This window comes from Nipponia nippon, unplaced genomic scaffold (genome assembly GCF_047370975.1).
Source record: "Nipponia nippon isolate SJK-2023a ecotype South Korea unplaced genomic scaffold, ASM4737097v1 scaffold_3, whole genome shotgun sequence".
NCBI classification, from domain to species: Eukaryota; Metazoa; Chordata; class Aves; order Pelecaniformes; family Threskiornithidae; genus Nipponia; species Nipponia nippon.
Window position 1 is genome coordinate 27548773 of NW_028262347.1, and position 26632 is coordinate 27575404.

General features: G+C 42.9%; 1 protein-coding gene across 10 annotated transcripts in view; it reads left to right on the forward strand.

Annotated features, from left to right (window-relative positions):
• Positions 1 to 26199, forward strand: part of ANKRD26 (ankyrin repeat domain 26) — a 63505-nt gene extending 37306 nt beyond the window's left edge. For 5 of the 10 annotated variants that reach the window (XM_087764412.1, XM_087764413.1, XM_087764414.1 and 2 more), the window contains 14 exons: positions 169 to 315; positions 1610 to 2563; positions 4499 to 4651; positions 5619 to 5794; positions 5996 to 6089; positions 7137 to 7214; positions 8238 to 8372; positions 9448 to 9560; positions 9973 to 10114; positions 11732 to 12013; positions 12721 to 12956; positions 13724 to 13970; positions 14591 to 14636; positions 16137 to 26198. In XM_087764412.1, coding sequence (XP_087620538.1) covers positions 169 to 315; positions 1610 to 2563; positions 4499 to 4651; positions 5619 to 5794; positions 5996 to 6089; positions 7137 to 7214; positions 8238 to 8372; positions 9448 to 9560; positions 9973 to 10114; positions 11732 to 12013; positions 12721 to 12956; positions 13724 to 13970; positions 14591 to 14636; positions 16137 to 16285 — 2952 coding nt within the window. In that variant the 3' untranslated portion in view covers positions 16286 to 26198. Of the gene's footprint in view, positions 1 to 168; positions 316 to 1609; positions 2564 to 4498; positions 4652 to 5618; positions 5795 to 5945; positions 6090 to 6848; positions 7215 to 8237; positions 8373 to 9447; positions 9561 to 9972; positions 10115 to 11731; positions 12014 to 12720; positions 12957 to 13723; positions 13971 to 14590; positions 14637 to 16136 lie in introns of those variants that run through there. The other 5 variants (XM_087764419.1, XM_087764420.1, XM_087764416.1 and 2 more) reach the window with 4 other exon arrangements.
• Positions 26200 to 26632: the final 433 nt, after the last annotated feature.

A 26632-nucleotide genomic window follows, 5' to 3' on the forward strand; every position in this document is an offset into this window, starting at 1 on the left:
TGTATTTCTTCTTAACGTTTCAGAAGAAAATTAAAATTTATTATTTACAGATGAATTATTGTAACTGTGGGGAAGCAAAAATATTTGAAAGAATACAAAGGAGAGTGGGAAGCTATTGCTAGCTCTGATTTTTCTCAAGATGCAAGTAGTTTAATTGTATTACTATAGGTTGAAGAAGAGCGTGATGAAACACAGAGACAGCTCTCTCAGGAAAAAAGTGCCAGAGCCTTGCAAGAAGGAATTTTGAACAACCACCTTTGGAGACAGAAGGAACTAGAAGAAGAAACAAGAAGAACTATAGGAAAAAATTCAGAGGTAAGCAAGATTTTTTTTTTTTCTAATTAATTAAATTTCATCATGTTCGTTCTAAAGTCATAATAAATCTTGTACAATTTTTTCTGCTTCTTGATGGATTATTTACAGTTTACCAATGTAACTTAACTGTGTAAATACCCTTTCTGTTTTCCCTTATGTCTTTAAAAGTTCTAGAAAATATCATCAGTCCTGTATGTACCTGAATTGCACGTGCAAGTAGGAAACTAACAGAAGACACTCTTTACCCTGTTTCTTAAGCTATCTGTTATTTTTCATTTCATAGACATTTTATCATCACTTTTTAAGGTTTCTAGCAGCAAAACACCTAGCTACCTACGTCAAGGTTGACCAGGAAGAAAGTTGTTTGATGCTCACTCTTTGTGTTCCCATTACTTGTTTCTGGTTTTTTTTAATTACTTACTCCCTTACCAAACTTGCTTACTTCAAGTATGCCTTTCTTTTCCACCTCCACATATTAAAATTTTATGAAGGAGTATCAGCAATTAGTTAAACTCTCTGCAGGAGTTAGAATAATTGGAGGAGAATAAGCAATCATAAACACTGTATAAAAAAAAAAAAAAAAACTTGAAAAGAGATTACCGAATTTACTAGGAATGTGCAGTGCTGGGAAGAATTATTTGTTCTTGGCTGTGCTGCATAATAAATGTAGGGTGAATATGTTTATGTGGAAAAAGGTTGTATATATAATAAACAGGAAATAACAAGACTGTTGCATTCTGGGGATGGTTGACTTGTATAGCTAACTTTCAGTAATACAAAAGATAAATGTTAAGATGACATTTGACAACTGATACAAGATGAAAGGTAGCATTTATATTTGTTGCAATTTTGTTAAATGTCCCAGAAGGAAAATAGCCTAAAAAGGTGAAAGGGTAAAAAGCCTTGTTTTTACTGGATTTGTAACACAGCTAAATTAACCTTAAAGGGAATATTTTAAAGGCATGCACGTACAAGAAAGCACTGTCGTTTTAAAAGCCTTATACCTGAGATACTTTAAATAATGTTATTATTTGGTTGCTGGTTTAAGGGAAAAAAAAAAAAAAAAGGCATTGTATATTTGGGATGTTCATTTAGGTTTTAAGGGTATGTTAGTCTGCACATATGCTGTACATGTGCATGGGTTCGTAGAGTAGCTTATGTATTACCTGAAACTTCACTCTCATCTTTGAAGTTATGCTTCAGTATTAGGAATGTTAAAACGCAGTTTGATGTTGAAGTTGTTTTGTAGATTCGTTTCCCAACTGGCTATTTATTCATGTTCCCTTTCATTCAGGAATCCGACACTGAGAGAGAAAAGGATCTGCTGTTCAAAAATCAGTTACTACAAGATGAGATTGCTATGCTAAGACTAGAACTTGATCAAGTAAGACTTAGGCACCAGGAGGAGGAAGGAAAATACTTAGAGGAAAATGAGACCTTGAAAGAAAAAAATGAAGATCTCAAAAAGGAACTTAAACTGAATGAGGAAGCCTTAACACAAACAGTTTTTCAGTACAATGGACAGCTGAACTTATTAAAGACAGAATCTGCAGTGCTAACTTCCAAACTTGAGCAAACAAAAGAAAGCAAAGACAGACTAGAGACAGAAATTGAATCATTTCGTTCCCGCCTGAACACTGCTGTTCAAGAACTTGAACGTCATCAGTCATCAAAAAGTGATGTTGAACGAACATTTCAGAGAGAACGTGATGAATGGCTTCGCTTGCAAGACAAGCTCCATCATGACCTCTCTGATGTGCGAGAAGCCAATAAGAACTTGTCTCAGCAGCTGAGTAAAGCTGAAAGCAAAGCTAATAGTCTAGAAAATGAGCTTCACCAGTCGAAACAAATACTCACAGAAAAAACATTGCTTTTAGAAATGACACAAAAAGAATTAAGTCAAGCCCAGTCTCAGGCAAAGGAATGCGATCATGCTCGACAACTTGAAAAAGATCAAGTAAGCAAATTTATAATAAAGCAGGAATCCATGCAGGAGCGACTGGCCCAGCTCCAGAGTGAAAACCTTTTACTCCGTCAGCAACTGGAAGATATGCAGAACAAGGGGATCATCAAAGAAAAAGTAGTGAATGATGTGCAGGACCGGTTTAATGATATTTTCAACAAACTCAGAGCTGATACTGAAAAGCAAGTTTACCTAGTGGAAGAGAGAAACAAGGAATTAAATGCCAAGTGTACTGATTTAAGAGAACAAGTCTTTAAATATGAGACTGACAAAGTAGAGAGAGAGGTAAACTATGCGCTTAGAAAGAACAATTTATGGTTTGTCAGTTCTTGAAATTATTTTATACTTCTAAAGTGTACCAGTTAATATATAAGTTATATGCATGGGACCAAATAATGCTGATTTGTTCTGATTTGTCGTGTTTCTCTTGCAATTGTGGAAGGTTTTGGCAAACAGGATGTTAATGCTCAAATCCGAGCAGAGAACAGGAAAAAAAGGTATCCAAGTCTAAGCTTTGATCAAGAATGGCGATTCTTCTCTAGAACTTTTTTCATCTCTTTTCCTTTGTCCATTTTATGCCCTATAGAATGGTTTTATGTATTTGATGGGTTTTATATATGTATTACATTGATGACACAAATAAGAGTGGTATCAAAGGAAGAACCATCCAATATGCAAGGGCTGAGAAATGAAGATGCAGACAAGTGAAGTGATGGGGGATGAATTTATATTAAGCTCCTAAAGAGAGGAAAAAAAAAAGCTTCTCAAAAAAACTGAAGAGTATTAGTAGTGTCCCGGTGTTAATTTACGTATGTGTTTTGGGAGTTCGAAGGGGCCTACCTGTTCCTTGACAAGTTCATTTCAAACACTGACCTAAGCTTTCTCTTCTATATTTTACGATATGTAGCCGTATTTGAATGTGTTCTTTCTTTGTGGCTCTGTGAAAGACTAATTAAGTGGACAGAAGACTAATTAGGAAATCAGTTAAACTGCCTTTCTGCAAATTGACACAGTACATGAGTATGAAACGTGCTCCTATACAGAGCACGAGCATAATTTTATGTCACTTAAGTATGCATGAACCAAGCGTTGCTCCCATTTCTGCATGTAAAGGGTTTTTTTTCAGGAAAAAGGGCGGAAGAAAATAAAGGTGGGGATTGGAGTGAGGAATAGGTAGACAGTTGAAAAAGTTATGGGTAATGGGAGAATGCATTATTATATATCCTCCTAGCAGTAGGTAGGGTCTTCTCTATTGATAGAGTATTCTACCAATTCCAGGTAGAGCAATGATTTAAAAGTTGCCATACCCATTTTGTTTAATCTTTCTTTACTTTCTTGAAAATAGAACTAATCACATTCAGTATGTAGACACTCTGGTGTAAGGTTTGTCTCCCTTAATGATTTAAATAGTGATTTGAAATTACATTTCTTCATAAAAAATCCAGACTTTTTGAGTGAGGTAAATATCTGCATGTGTCAGATAACCACCTTATTCTTCATTTGTCAGTTACTTTAAGGCGGGGCAGGGGGAAAGAACTCCAGCAGTGCTGTCGATGGTTTTAATCTGTGAATTGCTTTGTATTCTTACTACCAAAATAACAGGTTCCTTTTGAAGATACTAGATATGTAGATGAACTGTCCAGATTTTTGTAAACCTAATCTGTCAGTATAAAGGCAGTTGTTACTCTAAAATGAACTCGGTAAATAGACTGCAAGAGGATGTGATTCAACATATACTTAAAGTGTATCTCAAAAGAGCTTTCAGATACATGTATTCATTTACTTATATTTGTATAATGGAGGAATAGAACAAAGAATGATCTAGTACAAAGTCCTACCTTTGGTCATCAGAGTAATATCTGCAGTCAAACTATAGCTCTTACATTGCAACAGAGTTCTTTGAGTTTTGTTAGACAAAAAATAATGACTGCAGGGTGTGCTTGTATATTGTTCCAAGAAGAATAATACATGAGCCTTTTTTATGTATTAGGAAACAGAAATGCTCATGAACAGCTGCTGATAGTTTGGAGGTGCTCAGCTGAGAAGGATGAAGAGAGGTCATAATCTATGCAGATGCCTCCTGCTGGCAGGCAAAATTTCATACCTTTGAGTTCAATCCGAAGACAGGTCTATGGCAGTTCTAACTGTATAATCAAATAAGTTAAAGGTATATTTCAGTGTCTTATGATTTTCTTGAGGCTCCTTTAACTATTTCATTAGGGCATGGTCAGACAGCTGCAGCAGGAGCTTGCTGATGCTCTTAAAAAGCAATCTATGTCAGAAGCTTCACTTGAAGTTACTACGCGGTACCGCAGTGACCTAGAGGAAGACAAATTGCGCTTGCAAAAGGAATTGGAAAAGGTGAAAAACAAGGTATGTAATGTCTGTAACTATATGAATAAATCTGAGGGTGGCTGTTGAAAGTAGGAGTGAATGTTGTCTTCAAACCTAGAAAAAAACTTCAACAGGATAGATATAACGATGTATGAATGAATTGCACTGTTTTATAACCTTGGCGTCCATGATCGGGAGGTCTTTGACAGGAGAATACTATGTCCTTACTTGGACAAAGTTTTATATTTGCTAAGGTGCTTTGCAAAATCAACTGATGTGTCTAAAGCTTCTTGCATTTGGCTTGACCAAAGAGTTATCTGATTTCTGAAAAACAGTAGAACTAGTGCACTGCATTTGGGCTTTTTTATGCTCTATATGCTTTTCCCCACTCCCCCAGCACCAGGTAACATGTTATCAACTCTGAATGCTTTTGTAACTTATTCTGCATATTTTTTTTTTTGTCTTTCCTTCCCCTTCTTTGGCCCTGCTGTAATTTGCCAGCCTTAAGCAGCTTTCTTGCAAGTGAACTGTAAGCTCCTTTCTGAGGCGGGGACCACCTTTTGCAGTGTTCTTACAAAAACTGAAGTATCGAGGCCTCGGAGTGCTGAAATAGAAATCATCTTAAATCTCCTTAGGAGGGAGTTTTGAAGTCAATTTAGGAGAAGGATGAACTTTTCAATTCAGATTTTCAATGGAGGAGCAAACACGGGGCTACAAAGAGTGTCACGAGTCACTGAAAGGGTGGGAGGGGCAGTGTCGGTGCTTAGAAGTGTGCTATAGGAAATCAGCGTAGGGATGGGAGAGGCCAGTCTAAAAGGTGATGAAGTAACACAGTTGGTGTTCATTTGCTAGTAGAAGTGAAGGTTTGAACGGATTTGAAAGGATTACACTTCTTTGGGTAGAGGGTATGTGCAGATATATGCAGTACTTGACTTCTTCAGCAGCAGTGGACTCCTCTGTGTAAAAGCTCACCTGACCGCTGTGGATTCTTACTGTGATTTTACAGTTGCGGGAGTTGGAAGAAGAGCATCTTCAGTCTGAGCATTGTGTTCGTGACTTGAAGGCTGCCTTGGATAACAAGGAAAGAGAAGTAATAGCTTCTTCCCAGAAACTCCAGGACCTCCTGCTGGCATCTTCTGGGACTACTACTACTGTAAAACAACTGGAAGAACACGCGCAACGGTAAGAGAAGAACACGGCGAAGCAAGTTGTCTGTCGCTTTCTGGGGTTGTGTGAAAACAACGGGATAGCCTTGTTGCATCACAGCAAGTTAAAACACGATTTTGAAGGCCGCTTTTCTTTTAGATTATGTGATTTCACGCTGTTCTTTCAGAATTGGTGCTCTGGTGGATTTCCGTCATAAGACCTGTATTTCTTTTTAAGCCTTGAAATTGAAAATGCCAGATTGGAAGCCACAGTCCAGCAACAAAGCAGTCGGATTGAAGCCCTTCACAGACACCTGCAAGCCTCTGCCTCAGTAAGCTGGTCATAAACTTCCCTTTTTGTGAGCTCCCGAGCCCAGTTACCTATTTCTGTGGGGAAATTTTAAGATGAGGTTTTCCTCGAGAGCCATGGGCAACTCAGTTCCTGCATTCTACGGAATAAAGCTTTCCCATGCTACTACAGCAAGTCCTACTTAACGCTGTAAAAGTTAAGGACTGGACACCAATACACTGGTGTAACTATTGTCTGCTTTAGACCCGTCATGCCATCAGATGCTGCTTCAGACACTTGTGGCAACACGTATCGTTAAAGGTATTCATCAAGTGAACTTGTGGAAATTCCACAGCGGGTATTGATGGCAAGTGCTTCGTGCCACAGGCCTGACTGGCATCATCGGACTGGAACAAAAATTACACTCCCCAGAGCGTCTGCTGTGCAGAAGCGCTTTTCTCCTTTGGCCACTTGGTGTGTGTTTGTTTCCATGAAACTGTGAAGAGGAATGACTGTGGTATCATTTGCAGAGCTCAGGGTGAGCCTTGGAATTTACCAGTGCCCCTACGCAGTGGTTAATTTTAGCTCAGATAAGGTGCCTTCACCTGTGGCCTGTACGAAGCATATTATTTTTGTATGGGAACCAGTGAGCTAGGGTTCTTGGTACTACTGTAGTTATTAATTAGTGCTGAAGAGATTCTGAAAATAACTCCATCTGAAAGTTGAACTTTGTGATGTACTGGTACTGACAAGAGAAGAGGAAAGGCAGTCACAGTGCTGGTCCTTCCCCCTTGGTTAACAGGGCATGGTTTTCAAGTGTCCTGTGGATGAGAACAGCTATTTCCGTCTGTCTTCATTGAAGAGTCTTTGTATCCCACGTGGTGTTCTCTCTCCCTGAAGCGAACGGCGGAGGCGATAATTGCTAACAGCTTTACAGTGGCATCAAATAAGGCCATTTTGATCATTGGTGCTGCGTGTGAACACTATAGGAATGAAGAGGTCTATGTAATATTTCTTTTTGGTAATGGGGTGTGAACGTCACTCTGGAAAGTCATAGTGTGTCGTCTTGCTTCTTTTAATGCTTCTGTAGGTTCATAATCGCCTAGAAGACTTGATAACTGGCTTACAGACAACACAGGCAGCTGCAGAGGACCACCACCAGCAGCAGGTACGTGACTGGCATCTGTGAATGACTGGTTTAGTCTTTGAATCTTCTGGGAGCAGGTAATTGATGCAAAGACCAAGCGGGCTGTGTAGGTACAGTTCAGCTGACAAATACCCTTCTAGTTTTAGGGCAAGGCACCCTCAAGGGAAAAGGCTGTCAATTTCCTCATTCCCCTGCTGCTGTCTTTTGTATCTGTGCGGTGGTGTGCAAGATACTTGTCTTCATCAGCAGGATTCATTTGATGATTTCTCTCCCCCATCCCCCCGGGAGGGAGTGCGCAAGTGGCTGTGTGGTGCTTAGCCGCCTACTCGAGTTAAACCATGGCAGATGATGGATCGGATGGATGCTGTGGGCAGGGGGGAGATCTGTGGTTGAAAGCTGAGAGAGGAGATTGGGCTTGGGAGAGCCATGGTATCTTTGCAGCTTTGTCAGGGCTTGCCCTTGAGCCCATGTGAGCTTCTGCTGTAAGACCCAGTGTTTCACCTGCTCTGTAAGGATGCTTGAGAAAGTGTACACCCTGAGGATTTCTTATCGAAGCCTTTGTGCTAAGGTTTTCATGACTTTCTGTAGATCAGTAGGCATTTTTTTTTCTTGCAGAATGCCACTAAAAGCATCTAGTCAACTTGCATTCTTTAGACTTGAACGGAATCAGCAAGTTCTGTTCCACTCAAATGCATCTGTTAGGCAAACCTTTGTCCCTTCGGGGAGAAGCATAAGTAGCCTTGCCAATTTGAAAGCATTTCCTTGCTCTCAGGCGATGGACAGTTGTTATAGAAGCAGCAAGGGCAGGGTATTTTCTGTGGTGGGCGCTAGAGGAATTATTAGATTATAAAGCATGTATCATTATGAACTCTGGAGGACCTTTGGAAGAAAGTTGTAGAGTGATTTTGTGCGTGCCTCTGTCTGTGTCGTCTTATCCCCCAAAGCTGCACCCTCATCTTGTTACTTGTATAGTGTTCGTTCATTCCACCAGCTTCAATTGCTGTTCTTGGTTATGTTTCCTGTTTTCCACTGTCGCTTTCACAGATGCAAAAGCAGGACGTGCTGGCTCTGGCATCAAAGGAATTGCACAGCATGTGGGAAGAGCAATTGAAGTCAAGATCCCACCTGGAAGGGCGTGTTGCTCAGCTTGACAGGGAGAAGGCTGAACTCTTGGAACAGGTGAGCCCAGAAAATTCTTCAGATACCTAGTCCATACCTAGGAGAACTGTGTTCACCTTTTTGTTGAGTTCTGACATGCTCAGCTTTTTCTGTTATCCCTACCATACAGGCGCTGAATATCTTGTGATTTGGGGATCATCCAGGAAGCGAATAAAAGCTAGCTGGGTATTTTTGTGTAAATTTTGGAGTGGCTCTATTAGAAAGAGTTCCCAGTGTGGTTTACTATCAGTTGAGCACATGGAGCAAGTCTGCAGTTCCCCAGTTCTTTCCTTGGATTCCTTCCGGTTATCTTCTGACCCTGTGGTTTCTGGGCAGGGTTAAAATGCTTCATGTTTCCAGTGTAATGCCTGGAGGAGCTGCTGCATGTTTTCAGGGTAGCGGGAGCTTAAAAGCCTTGCAGAAAAGCATACTGAAGGAATTTTGGCCAAGTGAACCTGGTGCTTGGGAAACAAGAAATGGCTGCCAGTTGCCAAGGGGCAGTCTTTCCCTTTTCTCCTTTTCCGAGAGGAAAAATGGAAGTACAAAGTCAAAAGAGCTGCCAGCTCTCCTCTGGTTTGGCTGAGAAAACACCAAGAGGAAGGACAACATGTGAATAAGTAAATCCCCACAAAGAAGAGGTGGAGGCAATGGCAGAGGGGAATAAAACACTGAAGAATTCCCCAAGGTCAAATTCCTTGGCAAGTCCCTGCCTGCTGGTTGTTGAAGATCCCACAAAAGTTTTAGATTGACCTATGCTCTCCCGTGATGTGCATACCTACATAATCCCTGCAATAAGCAGAGGAACTGCTGGAAGTGTTCTTCAGCATCTTTTCCACCTTTTTGCCTTGAAGCATTAGAAGAGGGTGGCCTTTGCTTCTGTGGGGGCATCTGTTTCTGTTGTTAGGTATTGGCCTGTTTGATGTGCAACCTGAAGTGATTAAATGTTCTCAGGAATTCTGTCCCTTGGCATTCTATGGAGCTTGGCTAGCCGATAGAGACATACTGCAGCTTCCCTGTGGAGAACGCTAGATGCACGTACTGCATGTAGATACTGTTCCTATGCTCTGTGTGTCATGTATCTTTTCTGTTTTGAAAGTGTGAGAGTGAAAGAAAGAAAGTGAAGAAGCTGGTAGAGTTGAAACGCCCAGTCGAACTGCGTCTGGACCAAGAAATGAAAAGAAACATTGAACTGCAGAAAGACTGTAAGAGGTATGGCTTTTTAGCATGGCGGAGAGATATCCCGGAGTAGAAGTCAAGCTTTATTGAACTTCAACGTAAAAAATAGGTGTACGTAACTCTAGGGGAGCAAATTCAAGCCCCGTGTTAGTTCTTGCAAGGTGCTTCTGTGCATGAGCCTATAGTTTTCAACAGCTGTGAAAAGAACTGCAAATGCAGGCTGCCCTTCGATTTTCCAGGGAGGGAACAAAGTCTCTTATTACTCTTTTCAGGTGAAATTTGGACCCTGCAAGTGACTTGTGGCACGGGAATGCTGTTTTTTCTCAGTAATTCCTGGTGTGTCAAGCATGTTAAAGATGGAGCAAGCTATGTCTGCGCTCTTTACATGAGAGTATGTGAAAAAGGACAGTTGGTTCATTGTTTTCTTGACTAATTTGCTGTGCAGGTTGAAGAGGCTTCTGAACAGAGCTATGAAGAAACAAAGGGTGTATGAGGAGAGAGAGAGAGAGTCCCACCTTAATTTGCAGGGAGAAATGAAGAACAGGTATTCTGAAATGGTCAATGAAGTTGGTAGATTAAGAACAAAGGTGAGCACTGGTTTGTTTGGGGGTTTTATTGGTGGTGGTGTGTTTTTCTTTTGAAACCTCTGTTATTCTTTCCCTATACTTCTTTTCATGTTGGTGATTTTTTTTTTTTTTTTCTTGGCTGTATTTTGGAATTGATTGACTTTTCTTGATGCTCCTTCTACTGTTACAGCAGTAGACGACTATAACTTAGACTGACGTAGTTATTGTTATGGGTAAGGATGAAAACTCTATATGCAAAGCAGTAGCTGCAAGGGCACATCAAGGGCAAGCTGTCCTGTAGAGGAAGGGCGAGCTGACAGTTGCAGCAAGACTGGCAGGGTCCGTGACAAGGTGGCAAGGTCCGTGTGCTCACGGGCCAGGGAGCAGTCCCACAGGCCCTCACCAAGAAGAGCACAACAGGTGCGGTGACAGTAAGCGGGGTCAGCCAAGAGTGCAGATCGCCAGGCCAGTCCGTAGGGACACGCAGGTCTGCATTCCCACCAGTCACGTCCAGGGGAGAGGGTCAGGGCTGAGAGCAGTGTGGCCCGGCACAGGCCTGGCTGCAGCTTGAGGCTGTGGCAGCATCTTCGAGGGCTGACAGATGAATTCCTTCTCTGGAAGAGAGGGGAGTGACACGGCCATAACTCGAACAACTGTATGAAGTTGGCTTTGCCCAAGATCCCCCCTTGAGCCCTGTCTTCGGCATGAGCGGAGCAGCAGGCAGTTCAGGTTTTGCTGTGTCGTTGCTTCCCAGGCCACGATGCGGTGAGGTGATGCAGAAAAAGTTCTGTAACTTCTTGCTCACTAGAAGTTGTCGCAGCCCATCTGTCCCTTGCCATGGGCACCCAGAAGCAGAGTTCCCAGAAGTGCTTTTGAGGTCGCTCTGCCTGTTCAGTAGCATGTAACCTTTTACCTGCTGCTCGGCTCGTTACTCAGATTTGTTGCTAAAGCAGCCATGTTTCAGAGCTCTGTTCATGTGTAGAAGGTATTGTAGAATGAGTCAGCTGCCTTTGCAGTGGCTCATGTTCAGTCCAAAAGTTAGTACTGGTTTTGTGTTTCTGGTGGAAGAGTTATTTTGAATGACAGGGAAGGGCACTGAATCGAGGCAGTTTTAAGTAAGTCTAAAGTAAAACCACTATTTACAAATCTTTCAGTGGAATGGGAAAAAAAGACTATCTGTTTCTTGTCTGGTCAGTTCCGTAATGAAGCTCTGGCTGTGCTGACAGCATGTAGAAATTCCCCTAAAGCATGATACATGTTGTTTTGGATGAAACCAGAAGGTGGCTAGGTATGGGTGTGTTTGACTTCCCAGGAGCATATGAGCCTCTCATGGAAGAATGGCCCTAGTGCTTTTCCACCTAGCCCTATGGGTGAAATGCTGCTAGTTTGGTCCCTCTTGGTCTGTGACCTACTGCAGAAGGACTGAGAAAGGATCCCTCAGGTTCCCATCCCATCAGAAATGATGTGAAAGCTGTTCTTGTTTTAAAACAGCCTGGTTTCACTGTGGTTGTAATGCTGAGTCAGCAGATGACAAATACAGTCTCGATGGCCAACCCCTTTACAGATTTTCACGGAATTGACTCGTTTCAGATCCCTCTCAGTTCCTTGTTTGTTTGTTTGTTTTTCTTCTGTCTACAGGTTGGTGAACTTTCCCAGCAGCTGGAGGCAGAGTCTAAAAAATGCATGCAGCTAGAAGCACAAAATCAGGATTTGCGAGAAGAGTTGTCCACCATGCGTGGCAACCATGAAAAACTGGAGAAGAGCAGATGCCAGCTGAAAGAAGAGGTGGCTAACCTCAAACACCGTCTGGAGACTCACATGGTGGATCACAGCCAAATAGAACAATATAAAAGAGAGATGGAAGAACGAGCCGGACAAGAAATAAGACAAAAACTGCAAGAAGTCAATCTATTTTTGCAGGTAAGTGAATTTCTCACTTGTGTCTGTAGTCTCTAATATATACTTCTGTTGTGGTTGTCATTTTTTTTGGTGCCTGATTCTGCGTGTTAGTGCTGTACTTCTGTCTTTCCTGAAGGGCAGTGGGAGAAGGGAATATGGTTGGGCAAGAGTGCTTTCATGTGTGTGTAATGTGCGTGCAGGTCCCTGAATCAAAAGCTCACCTGAGGTAGATTTCCACTTTGCAGTTCTTGGGGGGATATTGCTGCCCGCTGGTCTTGTTCTTGCTGTTCATCTTTGCATGGGTATTGCAGCTTGCAGTTGTCATGGCCAGACACACAGGTCCTGCTTTGTCATCGGACAGCGGAAAGTGCTCAGAAAAGAAGTCACCAAAGTTGGGGGCAGGGCAGGGCGGAATATGGGGCCGTGGAGGTGAGGGATCCTCCTAATTTCTTTGAGGAATCCTTTTCTATATGCCCTGTCCTACAGAGATAGTGTTCTTTCATTAGTAGCTTTGATGAATAATAGTGCTAAGAGCGGGGTTCTTTCTGAATGAAAAGAATGATTTCACGTGGTATTCCCAGGGTTCTGCCTTCTTTGCTGATGGTAGGGAGGAGGCACAGTTGCCCCACTCAGTAAAGCTGGGCCCTTGGAATTGGGTACATGCAATTATCTGGCGGGGAGAGATCTCTTTTTCTTTGCGGTGGTTGAAGGTGCATTATCTGCTTCAGACGCAGGCAGCCTCCCAGGACAGATTAGAAGAAATCCGAGCCAGTCACCATGCTTCACTGAGAAACCAGCTAAAACACAGAATTAGAGATCTCGAATGTGAATTGGACAGGATAAAAAACAGCCAACAAGACAGCATGTTTCAAAAAGAATCCACACAGGCCGAAGTGGAAAAGTACAAAGAGCTGTATCAGGAGGAAGTCAAAATTAGAAGAGGCCTGGCAAATAAACTGGAAAGGTAAGCCCGTGCTTTTTTGGAGTGGAAATAAGATACTGCTTCTTCCTCATGCATTTTCCTCCTAAAAGCCCTCTTCTACATCTGGTCAGCATTCTGTATGTAAGCATAAAATGGCATATTTGTGAGGAAAGTACCTTAAGACCCCTCCCCTTCGTTAGAACGGTCTTCATTTCTCTTTAATATTCCAGCAGTAACACCACTGATCGTGGCATTAATAGTGTGTTTTTTAACTTGATTGTGTTTTAGCAGACAGCCTTCTTGCCAGTCTCTAAGAAGCTCCTCCTCTTATTCTGCGTATGGCAGAAACGATAAATTTCATGTCCTTTACTGCTTGGATAAGGATAGGCCCTTCAGAGGACAGAATTTGATTCTGTGAAGCAAAAGAAAAAAAAAAATCTTTTTGGGCTTCCGGTTTAACAGCGAGTCTGAGGTTTGAGCTTTCCTTGGGAAAGGGAGGGTAGCCCAGAGTTCTTATGCAGGTGACGCTCCTTTCACAAGAAGCTATGTAAACACGTGGCATTTGCAGATTGCTTTGAAGCCCTAGTGCTGAGAAGTCCTCAGTGCTGGTCACTCTTGCTGCTCCTTGCAGGTAGTGTGACTTCTTCGAAAGAAGTTCTCCAAAAAACCTCAGATCAAATGATATTCCTGTTTTGGACGCTGTTAATCCCTTCCACTTTCAGGAGTCAAATAATAGTCAAGGACCCGGAGGGTAACTGTGAAAGTGTTACTACCAAAGATGACTCTTTGTATGCTTCTGAATGTTTCAGAGCTAATGAGAGACTAGCAGAAGCCAACGCTAAGCTCCTTCAGGAGCGCCATAGAAGCAAGTCTTTAATCGCAAGCAGCATTGTCAGTGGAGGTCTGGATGCAAGTCCAGTTCTGTATTCAACTGAACTGGGACATCTTGGCAACAATTTGGCACTCAACAGAAGTCTGAGTCTAGGAGGAAGCTTCCTAAGCCCGATCGGGAACGCGTTATCATCAAGAAACAGTGTTGAAGCCTATGTGGCTAAGGTAAGCATTTTGAAATACTGTTCTCAACTACTGCTGAAGAGTATCCCTAAGCAAGGTTATGCTTTTTAGCCTAAAGTTGGAATCCATTTCGAGTTCCAAACCATATGGTCTAATACGCCAAAACAACTGCTAATCATCAAAACGGTACACAACTGTATGTGGTAGGGGTGAAGACTTTTGGTCGTCAGGGTTGCACAAATTTCCAAGAGTGCTCAAAGACCAAAAAATACTGGCAGCTAAACAATGAACTGTGTAACTACCTTCTTTGACAAGAGAAACTGTGACAAAGAATACTTTGTCTTCCTATCTTCACCTTCATTGCAATAACTCTACTGTGCTTTCTTCCGGTATATTTTTTTAAATGCCCTGTTATAATCTCTCTGGTGAGTTACAGACTGTTTGTGCTACAGTTAGTGTTGCTCAGCAAGCAGATGCTACAGCCTGGCTGACCAAGAGTTTCTCATCATTAAAAATCAAACCCCAAACCAAGGTGTCTCTATTTGGGATGATAGTTTTAGTTTTTCTCCCATGTTATGGACAGGTTTGAAGAATGTTTTAGAAGCTTCATGTTACAAAATGTAACTTAAAATATTAACTGTATATTTCCTATATAATTCCAGGTACGGCGGGAACTGGATGAAAAAATCACTAAAGAACTTGAACAGGGTAATATGTCATTACGTTAGGAGTGTTTTTAAGGAAGAAGATGACTGTTCCTAACTCTTGAAAAGAATGGCTTGAAAGTCGTCAAGTTCCTGTGCTAAGCACAGGTTTTTTTCCGCTAGCTTTCCAGTTTAGACTTGAATGTGAAACCTTCCTGCTTACCAAAACATTGTCTAGAACGTTATGCATGAAAAAAAACAAGTGCAAAGAAAACGAACCCATTTCCCCCACACAGATACACGTGGATTAAGCTGAAGTCACCTTTCACTACAGTTAATCCTCAAGCTCAAACATCAAACATCAAAGAGGCCCCGAGATAAAATTTTTATAGACCTCAGCCATCACTACTTCTTCCATGTACATCAACTGCATTCAGCGCTAAACCCTACCATACACGTTCTCTGCTGATAGTTCTTGATTTTTGCTATGTCTCCTACTCTTTGCTTGTATTTGTAGCTTATATAGAATTATGTTGCAGTCTTTTTTGAATAAGCAAGAAGAATATAATCAGTGACAAAGTGCATCCTTTCTTTAGGAAAAGATCATTCAGTAGTGTTTAGGCAAGCATACGATGAGTTGATTGCCTCGAATACATAGCATAAAACATGCTCCATAACCTGAGGCCAGGTGTCCAAAGAGGAATTCCACCTCTTCCATGATAATTGTTCCTCCAGAGCGACTGCTTTGCAGTGACTGGTGCTATTTCAAAGCAGGCAGCCCCTGAAAGCATTTCCTTCTGTTCCTGTATGCTTTGAATCATACAGTGTTCAGCTGTTGCTTCATAGCTCTTTCTGTGTGTCTGAAGGGACGCAAAGCCATTGCACTGCATCCATGTGCATTCTGAATGGAATTGCGCATCCGCCAGGAGTCATAGAGTGTGTTTGGTTTGGGGACCTTGTCTGAAAAAGGTGGCCGGAGAAAGATGGCAAAGGTGGTTTGCTTTCACGGAGTACGGGTTTTCATGGAGGAAAGAGGGTTGTGCCAGAGCGAGTTACAAAGACGCCCCTCAGAGAAGGTGCCAGGCTGGGAGACTTGTCCTGGCCTGACTGCAGTGCAAAGGTGTTTGCGTTTTCACAGGCAGATTCCTTTACCGTTTGTCACAGCGAATGCAGAGGCTGGTTTTTAGGAGTAGTGTTCCAATAAATCACTGGTTTGAACATTTAAGGAAGACAGGCACTTGAGGTTGAGGAGGTCTGCAGGGGGCTAAATTTAGCACTGGTGTAAGCAGAAGTTGTTTGTGGACTCCCTGAAGAGGCTCTGTGTTCGTAGCCTCTGGAGTGTCTTTCACTAGCTTTAGAAATACCGTTGACTGATAAGCAAATGTGGAAAAAAAGCTGTTTCTTCCTTTGTGCCTAGCCCTTTCATTGTTATGTTCCCTTGGAAGTTTTTAAATCTCTTTCTGGATTGTAGTCTCTCCAGTTACCCGTAATGTTTTTGCCGTGACTTCCATGGCCCTGTCTGCTGTGAAAATAACACCAGGAATCTTGTCTCTCTTCTCCCCAGCCACTGCTGAACTTGAAACTGGATCTGCTGGAGCTTCTCCCATGGTGTCTACTGATGGTTCCTCAAAGAAGTTCCATGTTGACCAGGATCCCCTTTCCAGGGCAATACAGGAGTACCGTGATGTTTTAACCAAAAATTACCTGATTTGAATAAAATGCTAGGGAAAGGCTCTGGAAATCATTTTGTTTCCATAGTGCATCTAGGGTTTCCCATTCCACGGTTCAGATGTGAAAACGTGTTTATTGCAGTCGGAATGTCAACTCTAAGTCTGTTCAGTGGATGTCAAGCACATTGCACTTCCCTGTTGGTTTATTGATGCATAGTTGTTTTCTTTTGCACTCACAATAAGAACCACATCTATTTTTTCTGACTAGCAGGTTGACTAATCTTGAGTCTTGAGCTTGACAGAACTACCAAAATGTTTCTTATTAAGGCAGATGCATTATTTTGCTGCGCTTCTGTTCTGTGTTTGAACGAAAGCATTCCCTCTGCTCTGTCTAATCCTTTCCCTCTATGTGTTTTGGATGTTTCCAGTGTTCCTTTTCATGCTTAGGACATTATTTGATGTGCTTTGAGCCCGCTGCTTCAGCCCTGATGCAGCGAGTATTTCTGCTGGTGAAGTGAAAGTTTTACCAGTGTTCAGGCTGGAGGATAAGGCACTTTACACTGCTGTCACTTCATGCGCCTCAGGTTTAAAAACACCCCGAGTGTATAGTAGTTGCCCAGACAGTTGTTACGTGGTCTTTTTGGTACGTTTGTTTTGTATCACAGGACCACGGAATGGGTGAGGTTGGAAGGGACCTCTGGAGGTCATCTGGTCCAACCCCCCTGCCCAAGGACGATCACCTAGAGCCGGTTGCCCGGGACCATGTTGGCTTTTGAATACCTCCAAGGATGGAGACTCCACAGCCTCTGTGGGCAACCTGGGCTACTGCTCAGTCACCCCCACAGTAAAGAAGTGTTTCCTGATGTTCGGACAGAACCTGCTGTGTTTCAGTTTGAGCCCATTGTCTCTCATGGTATTCATGGTGATGTTATCCAAAACTGCTGCAGCTTTAGACATTTGCAGGTCCTATGTCAACACCTGCGGTGCACCTGAAACACTTCATATGGGGAAAAAAGGAATCGTCATCTATCGACCTTCAGTCTCCTCAGTGCTTTCCAAAACTTGTGTGACAGGATAGCCAATCTTTTTGTTGCTGCTAGCAGCTGATGACGTGGTGGCTGTAGCCCAGACGTTGGCCAGTGTTGTGGGAAATTTGTGTCAATAAAACACGCGGTTTTACTTATTTCAGGGAGTTGCCTGCTGCCACTGAAGGTCTGCAGTTGTCATTTTGTGTCTGCAAAAGTCACTAGCGATCGGAAGATGATAGAGCAAAGTCCCAATTCTGGAAAAGTAAGAACGGTTGTAGGGAGATGAATTAAGACTGGAAAAATTTGGGGGTTTTGCCCACTAATTCAAGGACTTAACAAGCAGTGAGGAAAGCAGTGAATGGTGCTGTGACACTGTTCCTTTTTATATTAATACATTTTTGTGAAGCTAAGACACTCTATTTAATTCCAGATATTCTGTTCCAACTTCATATTTAATAAACTTTGTAATCCAGTGCATGTCTTTGTTTTATTGCTCCCCTTCCTGCCTTTGCTTTCCACTCCCTTTCCTGCCCATAGAACTCTCCAGAGCTCGCCTCTGCTCGCTTCAGCTCTGTTCACAGCTGCATCTTCAGCTTGTCCTGGAGGCCAGGCACATGGCCAGCATGCGTCTGTGTCCTTTTCCTCTTGAAGCACAATTGCCTTGAGATCGTGGACTGGAGTCGAGTTATGGCAAAGAATCAGTTCCCAGACTCTTCCTCTGGTTTAGAGCAATCCTTCTTGTGGTCTGGGCAGAAGGTAGTGGGTGAGCTTCTGGTAGCCATGAAACACTGGCAAATCCCACAGGTTTTGATCCCGTGGGGAGTGGACCAATTTGTAGCCTGCAAAGGGAAAAGGTGTGAAGAAATTTCTTCAGCCCGCACCGGAGCGGTCAAAGAGAAGTTCAGCTTTTGGTACTTTCGAGAGTCTCTCCACAGAAAAAGCAGGTGCAGGACGTCTTGGCCTTCACTTTGTGTTGTCCTTGTGATAAACTCGGACATGACCGGTTTTCAAGTTTGTTCTTAACCTGCCCTGTGCTGCCAGTTGTCAGCGAGAGGGGAAAGTTCTTGGCTGGTGGTGCAGCAGAATGGAAATTCAGCGCTGGCATCTGGCGTAACGGGAGCTGACGGCAGTTACAGTGGGGTGGGGGTGAAGGGGTGAAGAGAAGTCCAGTCAATTCCTTCACTTGCAAGTCCATCTCCCGTGTCACTGTGGGGCCACTCCTGATGATCTCGGAAAGGCCGTGGCAGTCGGGGGAGGCTCCTGAGGCCTGGAAGACAGGAAATATCCATCCCATCTTCAAGAAGGGCGAGATAGAGAAGCTGAGGAACTACAGGTTAGTCAGTGTCATCTCGCTGCATGGGGAGGTGATGGAGCACATCCTCCTGGAAGCCATTTCCAAAGATGTTAGGGAGAATAAGGTGACAAGGAGGAGTCAGCATGAGTTTGCAAAGGGGGAAATCATGCCATGCCAATCTGGTAGCCTTCTACGATGTTGTGAGTAATTCAGTGGACAGAGGGAGAGCAGTGCATGTTGCTTATCTTGACTTTAGCAAGGTTTTCTCTGGCTTGCACCATAACAGTCAAGTTCAGCTTTTGGAACTTCCTGATCTCTTTCCAAAGAGAAAGCAAGTGTGTTTCTTAATTTCTTTGCTAAGGTATGCTAGAAACCCTTTCGGGCCAGTAGCTATAAGAGGATTGCTAGATTTTTAAAATCAGTTGCACAGAATATACAATTCTGTTTCAGAAAATATCATTATGCCAGTTGTTTTTTCCTCAAGAGCAAACAGCGTAAGAACTTGTCCAGGTTTTGCTCTCTTCAAAATGTTGCGTTGAATTGTGGCCACAAAACATGAGTTTTTCATTGTTAGTTATTGGCAGAGTAGTGGCTTGAAAGATCGATTAAAGGCTGTTTGTGTAGTGCTGCCATAGCACTAATGTGTCCACCCAATGAATCTTGACTTCTGAGATATTCAGGCATCTGCTTATAAGTCATTGCTGACCTCTGCTGCTCCAACTGCTTCACTGATGCTTTGCAGAGGGAATCTAAATCTGGTCTCCTATAAGCATACTGACCAACTTTGTCCTGTTTTCACCTTTTACCTTGGAAGCATCTCTCACCACCTTTACCCAGGATATAGAGATAAACCACCTGTTACTGGAAACAATCTACAAGTTCTATTTCCCTATAAAAGCCAATGGTAAATGCTTCTTTACTGCTGGCTCTCAGTGAGAAGTGAAGGTTATTGGCTGCTGGACAAACTGAACTGAAAGCCAGTGTTAACATCTAGCATAACAGTTGTTCATAACTGTTACCATGAGGGCAGCGGGTAAAGGAAAGTATAGTCAATTAATTAACTCCAAAGTTGATGTGTTTGCTTTCTTGTTCACTAATGGAAAACCTATTTGCAAAAGTGGGTACCTGGTTCCTGCTGCTTGTTGGAAGCAGCCCCAGCTGCCCTGAGAGTGGTGCTGCTACCACATTACATGACAATACACAAGGTCGCTATTTATCCTGAAGCAGAGCTGTATCTTGTTCTATAAAACAGGGAATCAATCTTCTCTGCAGCTATCTTTCATAATTTCTGTCTAAGCCTCTGGGCCAGTTCCCTGGTGTCTTAGTGCTTGATCACGTACTACTGGCACATAGTGGGTGCATGTTGAGGGGTTTTTTTTGGTTGGTTTGTACAATGCAAGCAATATAGGCAAATTGAATGTGAACAAAGGAATTTCAGCTTGTTCCTCCACCCTGCTGCTGCTGCTGTTTTTTCCACTCCAGAACAAAGGGGTTTTGGCTCTGCATCAGACAAACAATCCCCTTTCTTAAGCAAGACTGAAGTGTATGAGACTTTGAACAAGAAAATGCAGCATGTGAAGAGATGTTTCTCACTACCACACTACATCTCTTCAACTGTGCCTATTTAGGGACCTCTTTCTCTAACGTAAGCTTTCTTTTCTTCCATATCCATCACGCCTTCAGCTCCAGAGCATAGTGTCAGGCAGTCCTCTTCCAGACAAGGTGCAGCCTCGTTTTCCGTACTTTGGGAAGTAACATCCAGATACTTGTTTATGGTATGCCAGTCTACCTGTGCATTGGCAGTGTCTTTTCTTTTGCAATGCAACATGCAGTCTCCAGTCTCTTCTCTCCAACCCTTGCAGCTCCAGCCATTGTCTGCTTCTCAGCATATTATATAATTTTATTCATACTATAGTTCCTGTGTTCCCATCCTTTCAAACTAGGCAATTTTTTTCACATGCCTGATGTCTTACATGGTAGTAGTAAGAAAAAAGATGAGCAGTCTTGATTCAGTCCTGAAAGGTCAAATTAGATTGTTGGAGAAATCGGAGTCTGAGGCCATTCCAGATACACAGGGCAAAAAACCTTGCCTTTCCGAGTCTGCCATCACCAAAGAAAGCTTCAGTGCTAGACATTTATGGCTTATATACTGGAATTGCAGCATGAGGTTCCATGACAGGAGGGAATCCTGGTTCTGTAATTTATACCACTCCAGCTGCTCTGGAGCGTCACAGCTATGAAAAACGGAAACACCATGTGAGATGTGCATTCTGTAAAGCCTTGAATGCACCAGTACGTGGCTATGTGTAGCCTTTGGTGCCTTCCAATGACATTAAAACTTAGAGATCTTGTTTCAGTAACAGATAATACGGTTTAATTTTTTATAGCAAGCTATTTTTCATGCCATCTTCTTCAGTTTCTACAGAGGCCGAACGATATTTTCATGTCTTGCAGCCAGCCACTGGTACATCTCAACAGCTTTGGTGTCCATGATGCTTGAAACCAGGGTGAAGAGGTGTGATGTTAATGGGCACACTGAACTGCTCGCTGGTCTTCAGTGGTGATATACTGTGAAGAGGAAGCCAAGGGCAAGGTCTCCATTGAAAACCTAGCCACGCATGAGGATCTTTGGGGGTACTTTCCTACAGAAAGATGGCCGTCCCTCCATGAGGCAACCTGTGTCTGCTGAAAGGGTCTGTGCAGACATAATCTGTTTTGCACACAAAGCCAAAACGCATGTCTGGATATCTGTCTCCTTGGCATAGATGCCAATTCTTTTGAACATGCAGTTGTGCACCTGGTGTCAATCTTGCGAAGCAGAAGAAACCCTCCTGAGACCATGGCTTTAGCTCCTGAGGCCCGGAAGAGGCTGTACCTGACGGCGGCTCCTGGGACTGGGACCACCCAGGTCTGTCCTGGAGGTACCTCCCAGCACTGAGCTGCAGCTCCAACCGTGAGCTGTGGGAGCAGGGGCATTACCAGCCGGAACCCAGTCCCACCACTCCAGACCAAGGCAAGCAGGGTGGACCTGAAGATTGTGGCCAGGTCCAACCAGGAGTGCAGATTACCAGGCAAGTTCTGGATAACAAGTCAGCTGGGAAGTCTGTCCCCAGGGCAGGGTCAGCATCAGGATGAGGCCTTGTGAGGGTGACTGGGGTCAGACACAGCCCCAGGATGGCTGGGCAGAGCCAGGCTGCAGCATCAGCCCACGGGTCTTCAGTGTTCATGAGGCACAGGCTTGATACGATGCTGAACCAACAGTGAATCAATTAGCTTTTCTCCTCAGTGGCACCAACTCATCCAGTTACCCAGGACTCCTGTCAGAAAGCTCATTTCTTACTGCCTTGAACTCTCTGATTTAGGTATGCTGTCCTACAAGAGGATCAAGCACATCCTCAGCCCTGTTAGGGGCTCTTCTTTTGTCTGGAAGATCATATACTTGTTTACAGTTCATCCTAACAGGGCAGTCCAGCTATCCAGTGCTTACTGTGAGCAAGCTGCCAAACCCAGTAGCCTCATGGGGATGGTACAAAGATATGTATAGCTATAGATACAAAGATACGTATACGCGTATAGATAGGTCTCTACACATAGATATCTAGATGTAGGTACGTACAATGTGGATCCCTCCAGCAGCAGAGCACAGACACTCAGTCTGCCCTGTAGCTGAGCTGGTGTCTCATCTTGATGGTTTCACACCTGGACCATGGGGCTGAGGCTCTCCTGGGAGCAGCCCAGACAGCAACTACCTTCCTGTGAGTCCCTAATCTGGGCTCCCGCCCACCCTTGGGCTTCTCTGCTCCCCTGGGCTGGTGTAGATGGGCCTGTGATGGGCCTGGGTGCAGCTGGAGCAGGATTTTATTCCAGTGTCCCTTCCTCCCCACCATCACCATCCTCAAGCAGAGGAGGTTTTATCACATAACCCAACACTTAACTCCTCAGTGCCTCAATGCCTTCCAGCCTGCACAGGGGTCAGGTTTCTCACCGCTGTGTCACTTGTACCCATTATTTACCCATAAAACCCTAAATAATTGGCAAGAAGACCTTTGGCCGATGTCAGTTTACAGTCTTTGTGGCTGTCCCAATCTTTCGTCATCCCAGTGTCTGTTAACCTAATGTTGCTGTTTGCTCACTGATTTCTTTTAATTTCTGAAACAGATTAACAATGCAGAATGCTTAAAGAAATAGCAGTGTGAAAGACTCCTTCTTAATCTGCTTATAATTATAATGTCTTTGCATACCTTTTCCCAGCACAGCTCGTTTGAGAAGATTATGAAAATCATCATTGCAATAGACCTCTTCTAAATGACAGCCAGAAACACACCAGCACAACCTGCAGGTACTGGGAGGTATCGCATGATACCTGGAAAAGGCCCCTAGGACAAAGGGTTGACAACAACCTGCTAGTCAGCCTTTACCGTACCGTTAGTTTGGCTTATGCCTCCTCTCGCCCTTTGGTTACATGTTGCCCGTAGCAGATGGTGTTCACTGTTTGCACTTGCAAATCAAGCTGATAACTATAGTTCTTGACACTGTCCCTTGAATGTGCAAATTGCTTTTCATTGATAGCACCACCTTTCCCTAAACTTAAGCACTACTTCAGCTGACGTTACTATAATAGCTGACCATTCTACTACCTATTAACTATGATTAATTATTAATCATTAACTATTGCTATTAATTAATCACTGCTACAAGCACAACAAGGACAGTGACTGTTACACAGGCAAGCAGCACAGTCCATCTTTTGTTCAGGATAATTTGGACCACATACTAGTCAGGCCTTATGAGCACAGCTGTGTATCACAAATGACAAGGACAATTTTCACTTTTTATCTTCTCTTGCCATTTCTGTTTTAAACATAGAAATGGAGTACAAATTTGGCTCCCACTTTATAGGCCCATCCCCAGGCGTCTATAGCAGTGCCTTTATGTAGAACAGAGCTTTAGGCATCTTTGTAAACAAACAGAAAAATGCCTCCTTCACATTTATAGACACTCGTGCCACCTACATGGACACTACTGCCAGTCACCTTCTTGCTGATGAACTGCCAATTGCCATAGCCTTAGCAAAAAGTCACTTTTTTCTCCAGTTATATTGTCAAAATCCTGTGCATACAACTGCATTCCCTGTTGCAAGAATGAATAGACAAATCCAACTCAAATGCTCCTCTTCAATGGCTTTTCATGAAACAGGATCATGCTTACATATTCCTAGAGCACTGAGGGAGAAATAACCCAGTACAAAGCTAATAGTCCTTTCACAGCAGCAAGGTAGCCCCAGCAGAGATTATTTACCAAGGAATCCTGAATCACACAGGCCCATTCCAGCTCCCTTTTCCACACAATTCTTCAGACCAACCTGATCATCAATGTGTCTTTGTATTTACTGTTAATAAACTTGAATTGTTTTATGCTGTCCTCTAATTTTCAAGAGTTGCAGGGCTGTATCCTGGAAATGCACCAATATTTCAGAGAAGCTGGGCTTTAAAACCTCATTTGTTTCTTGGCATCCACAATGGAGCTGAGCCTTCTTCAATCAAGAAAAGGACATATTTGGGATTTTTGTTTTACCCATCTGTTTTGGGGCAAGGAAGAAGTTACTTTGAACATGGGCTGAATTTAATCACCTCTCTATAAACGATTGGTGGTATTACTTTTCGACTTTATTCCTGAAGCAAAATCCTGCACCTGCATTTTGCCATCTGTCACATGAGGGGCCCACGCCACTGTGAGAAAAATCAGCTCTCATTTTGGACATGGAAGACAAGATGTGTAGGTGTTCTGGGCACACAGACAGGGGCAAACAGAGAAAAATATGTACCAGAAATGCAGGGAAAAATGATGGATCACTGCCGTTTGCAACTTATCTATACTTGTTTAAGTCTGGATTACCTTCACTGATTAAGCCTTTATTGGTGCTGTAGTAGAACTTTTGTCATCTTAGAAGTTTCTAAGGCTCAGGTGGCCCATGGCAGAGTGCATGGAAACTTCAGTCGTTTCATAAATAATGCTCAGCTGCTTAAAGGCTCAAGATGATGAAGGGCCAGCCAGGAAGGACTGAGGCTCTTGACATTGCTCTGGGTACATCTGTGTGTTGAAGTGTGGCATTAGGAGTAGGGTAGCCTGGCAATTCCCTTTCAGCTAAGGGCAATTCTGCTGGCATCTGTGCTTTGCTGTTGATACGCAGAAAAAGCATAATTAGAACCAAACCCAAACTACTGACGTACACAATGTGGTTGTAGAGCATCATACATGTCTTACCCACAATAATATGGTATGACTCCCAGACTGAAGTTTGTCTTTCTTATTGCTTTCTGCACTGGCTGGACTTCTGAAAAATGGTAGAATCAGAAGCTAGAGCATAAAACTCAAAATTACTTGACGGATGTTATAAACTATGCAAGATGTTAAACTAGTCTCTAAATAAAACAGGAAGCTGTCCCCTTCACCCACATAACAATCATCACTTAAATTACAAAAATAGCTAACTCTACCAAGTATTAGAATTCGGTTCCATTTGTCATCAGAGACTGTTTCCACTCGGATCCTGACAATTTTAATTGAATGTGAACTGATGACTTTTCAGGGAAGCAGTCTTGAAAATCAGAAGTGCAATTCCAGAGAGCAATCCCACACCATTATAGTTACACAAAAGAATCTTAAGCGTGCCTTTTCAAAGACCTTGCGCATTTGCACTTCCTAGATTTAAGCTGCACTTACGCCCGACTCTTGTATCCAGGATGAGTTACGACAAGCAGTAGACGAAACATGGCAAAAAGCAAGAAGGCTGTTTCCGTTTGGCGTTGATGAGCGCGCACTTTCACGCATTCTGCACTTGCAGTTTAATCATGGAAATTATTCTGCACGCTCCTACTGCTGATGATCTGATTGTTAGGAGAAAGGCGGGCCCCAGTCCTATTGACTGTTTACATCTTATTGTGCCCTGTTTTTGAAATCTATTTCCAAACTAACCGAGGTTCTATTGTGTGATATTTCCTCCGCAGCATCACACATTTTCAATCAGCATCAGCTCCTTAGCCATAATCACTTCCTGCCTTGGCTTCTGCTCAGCACTGCAACTTGCTGCAAAACAGAACTCCCATAAATCCGGTCTGTGGAGATGAAATGGTGTAGGTGCAGTGGTACCTAGGTGGCAGTGGACAAGAACTGGTTTTATTCATTGGAAATGCTGTAAACTGAGTTTGAAATGGTTGTAAAGAGCTAGGGTTTTCAATGCTGCATGTTTTTTCCTGGTCTTTTGCATGCATGTTGCCTTGAATACAATTTTAGCAATCTGTCCCCTGTATCTGAGGACACTATGTCACCTGCATGTCCCATCAGTGCAAAATACTGCAGATCCTTGCCATGTATCACCAGCAACTCTGGTCGGACAGTTTGCAGAAACATCATAGCGTTCATCTGCATACAGGTGTCCATCTGCATCATAAGCAGAGTTGAAGTCTGAAATTATGCAAGTGAGAATTCCCGAAGATTTAAGCACAAAAATCCAAAGCAAGACACATAATTAAAAAATAACATTTTAGGATAGAAAGCTTCCATATGAAATTACAGTGCCTTAAAATATTTCTGAGTAGAGAATGTTTTCTCAGAGTTTCTCAGTATTATAATATGAATGACATGCACAATAATTGTATCTGTGTTAAAGAGAACTTTGCTATAATGAGTAGTGCTGTAAAACCTAACTTTGTCCATGTTCAACAGTTTTCTATCCTGCTTACTTCTATTTTTTATGAATTTCACTACTTCAAATCCAGCTTCTTCGATGTCTCCACCTGTATAAATTCCAAATCAGTTTCTATGCAGAGCACTGTAATCATCACTGCTGGAAAAATCAACACTGAATCAAAGATAAGATAAATCTAGAGTACAGAACAAAAAGAAGATGGTGGGACAACCATTAAAGATGTTTTAGCGGACAAAACCAGTACATGCACATGCCCTTGCACTCCCTCCAGTAACAAACACCTTTTAGATAAAAGTGCAAGTAGCAGGCAAGAAGTTCAGGTGGAGTGAAATTTCTTGGCATTCAGTGGCACCGTTACTG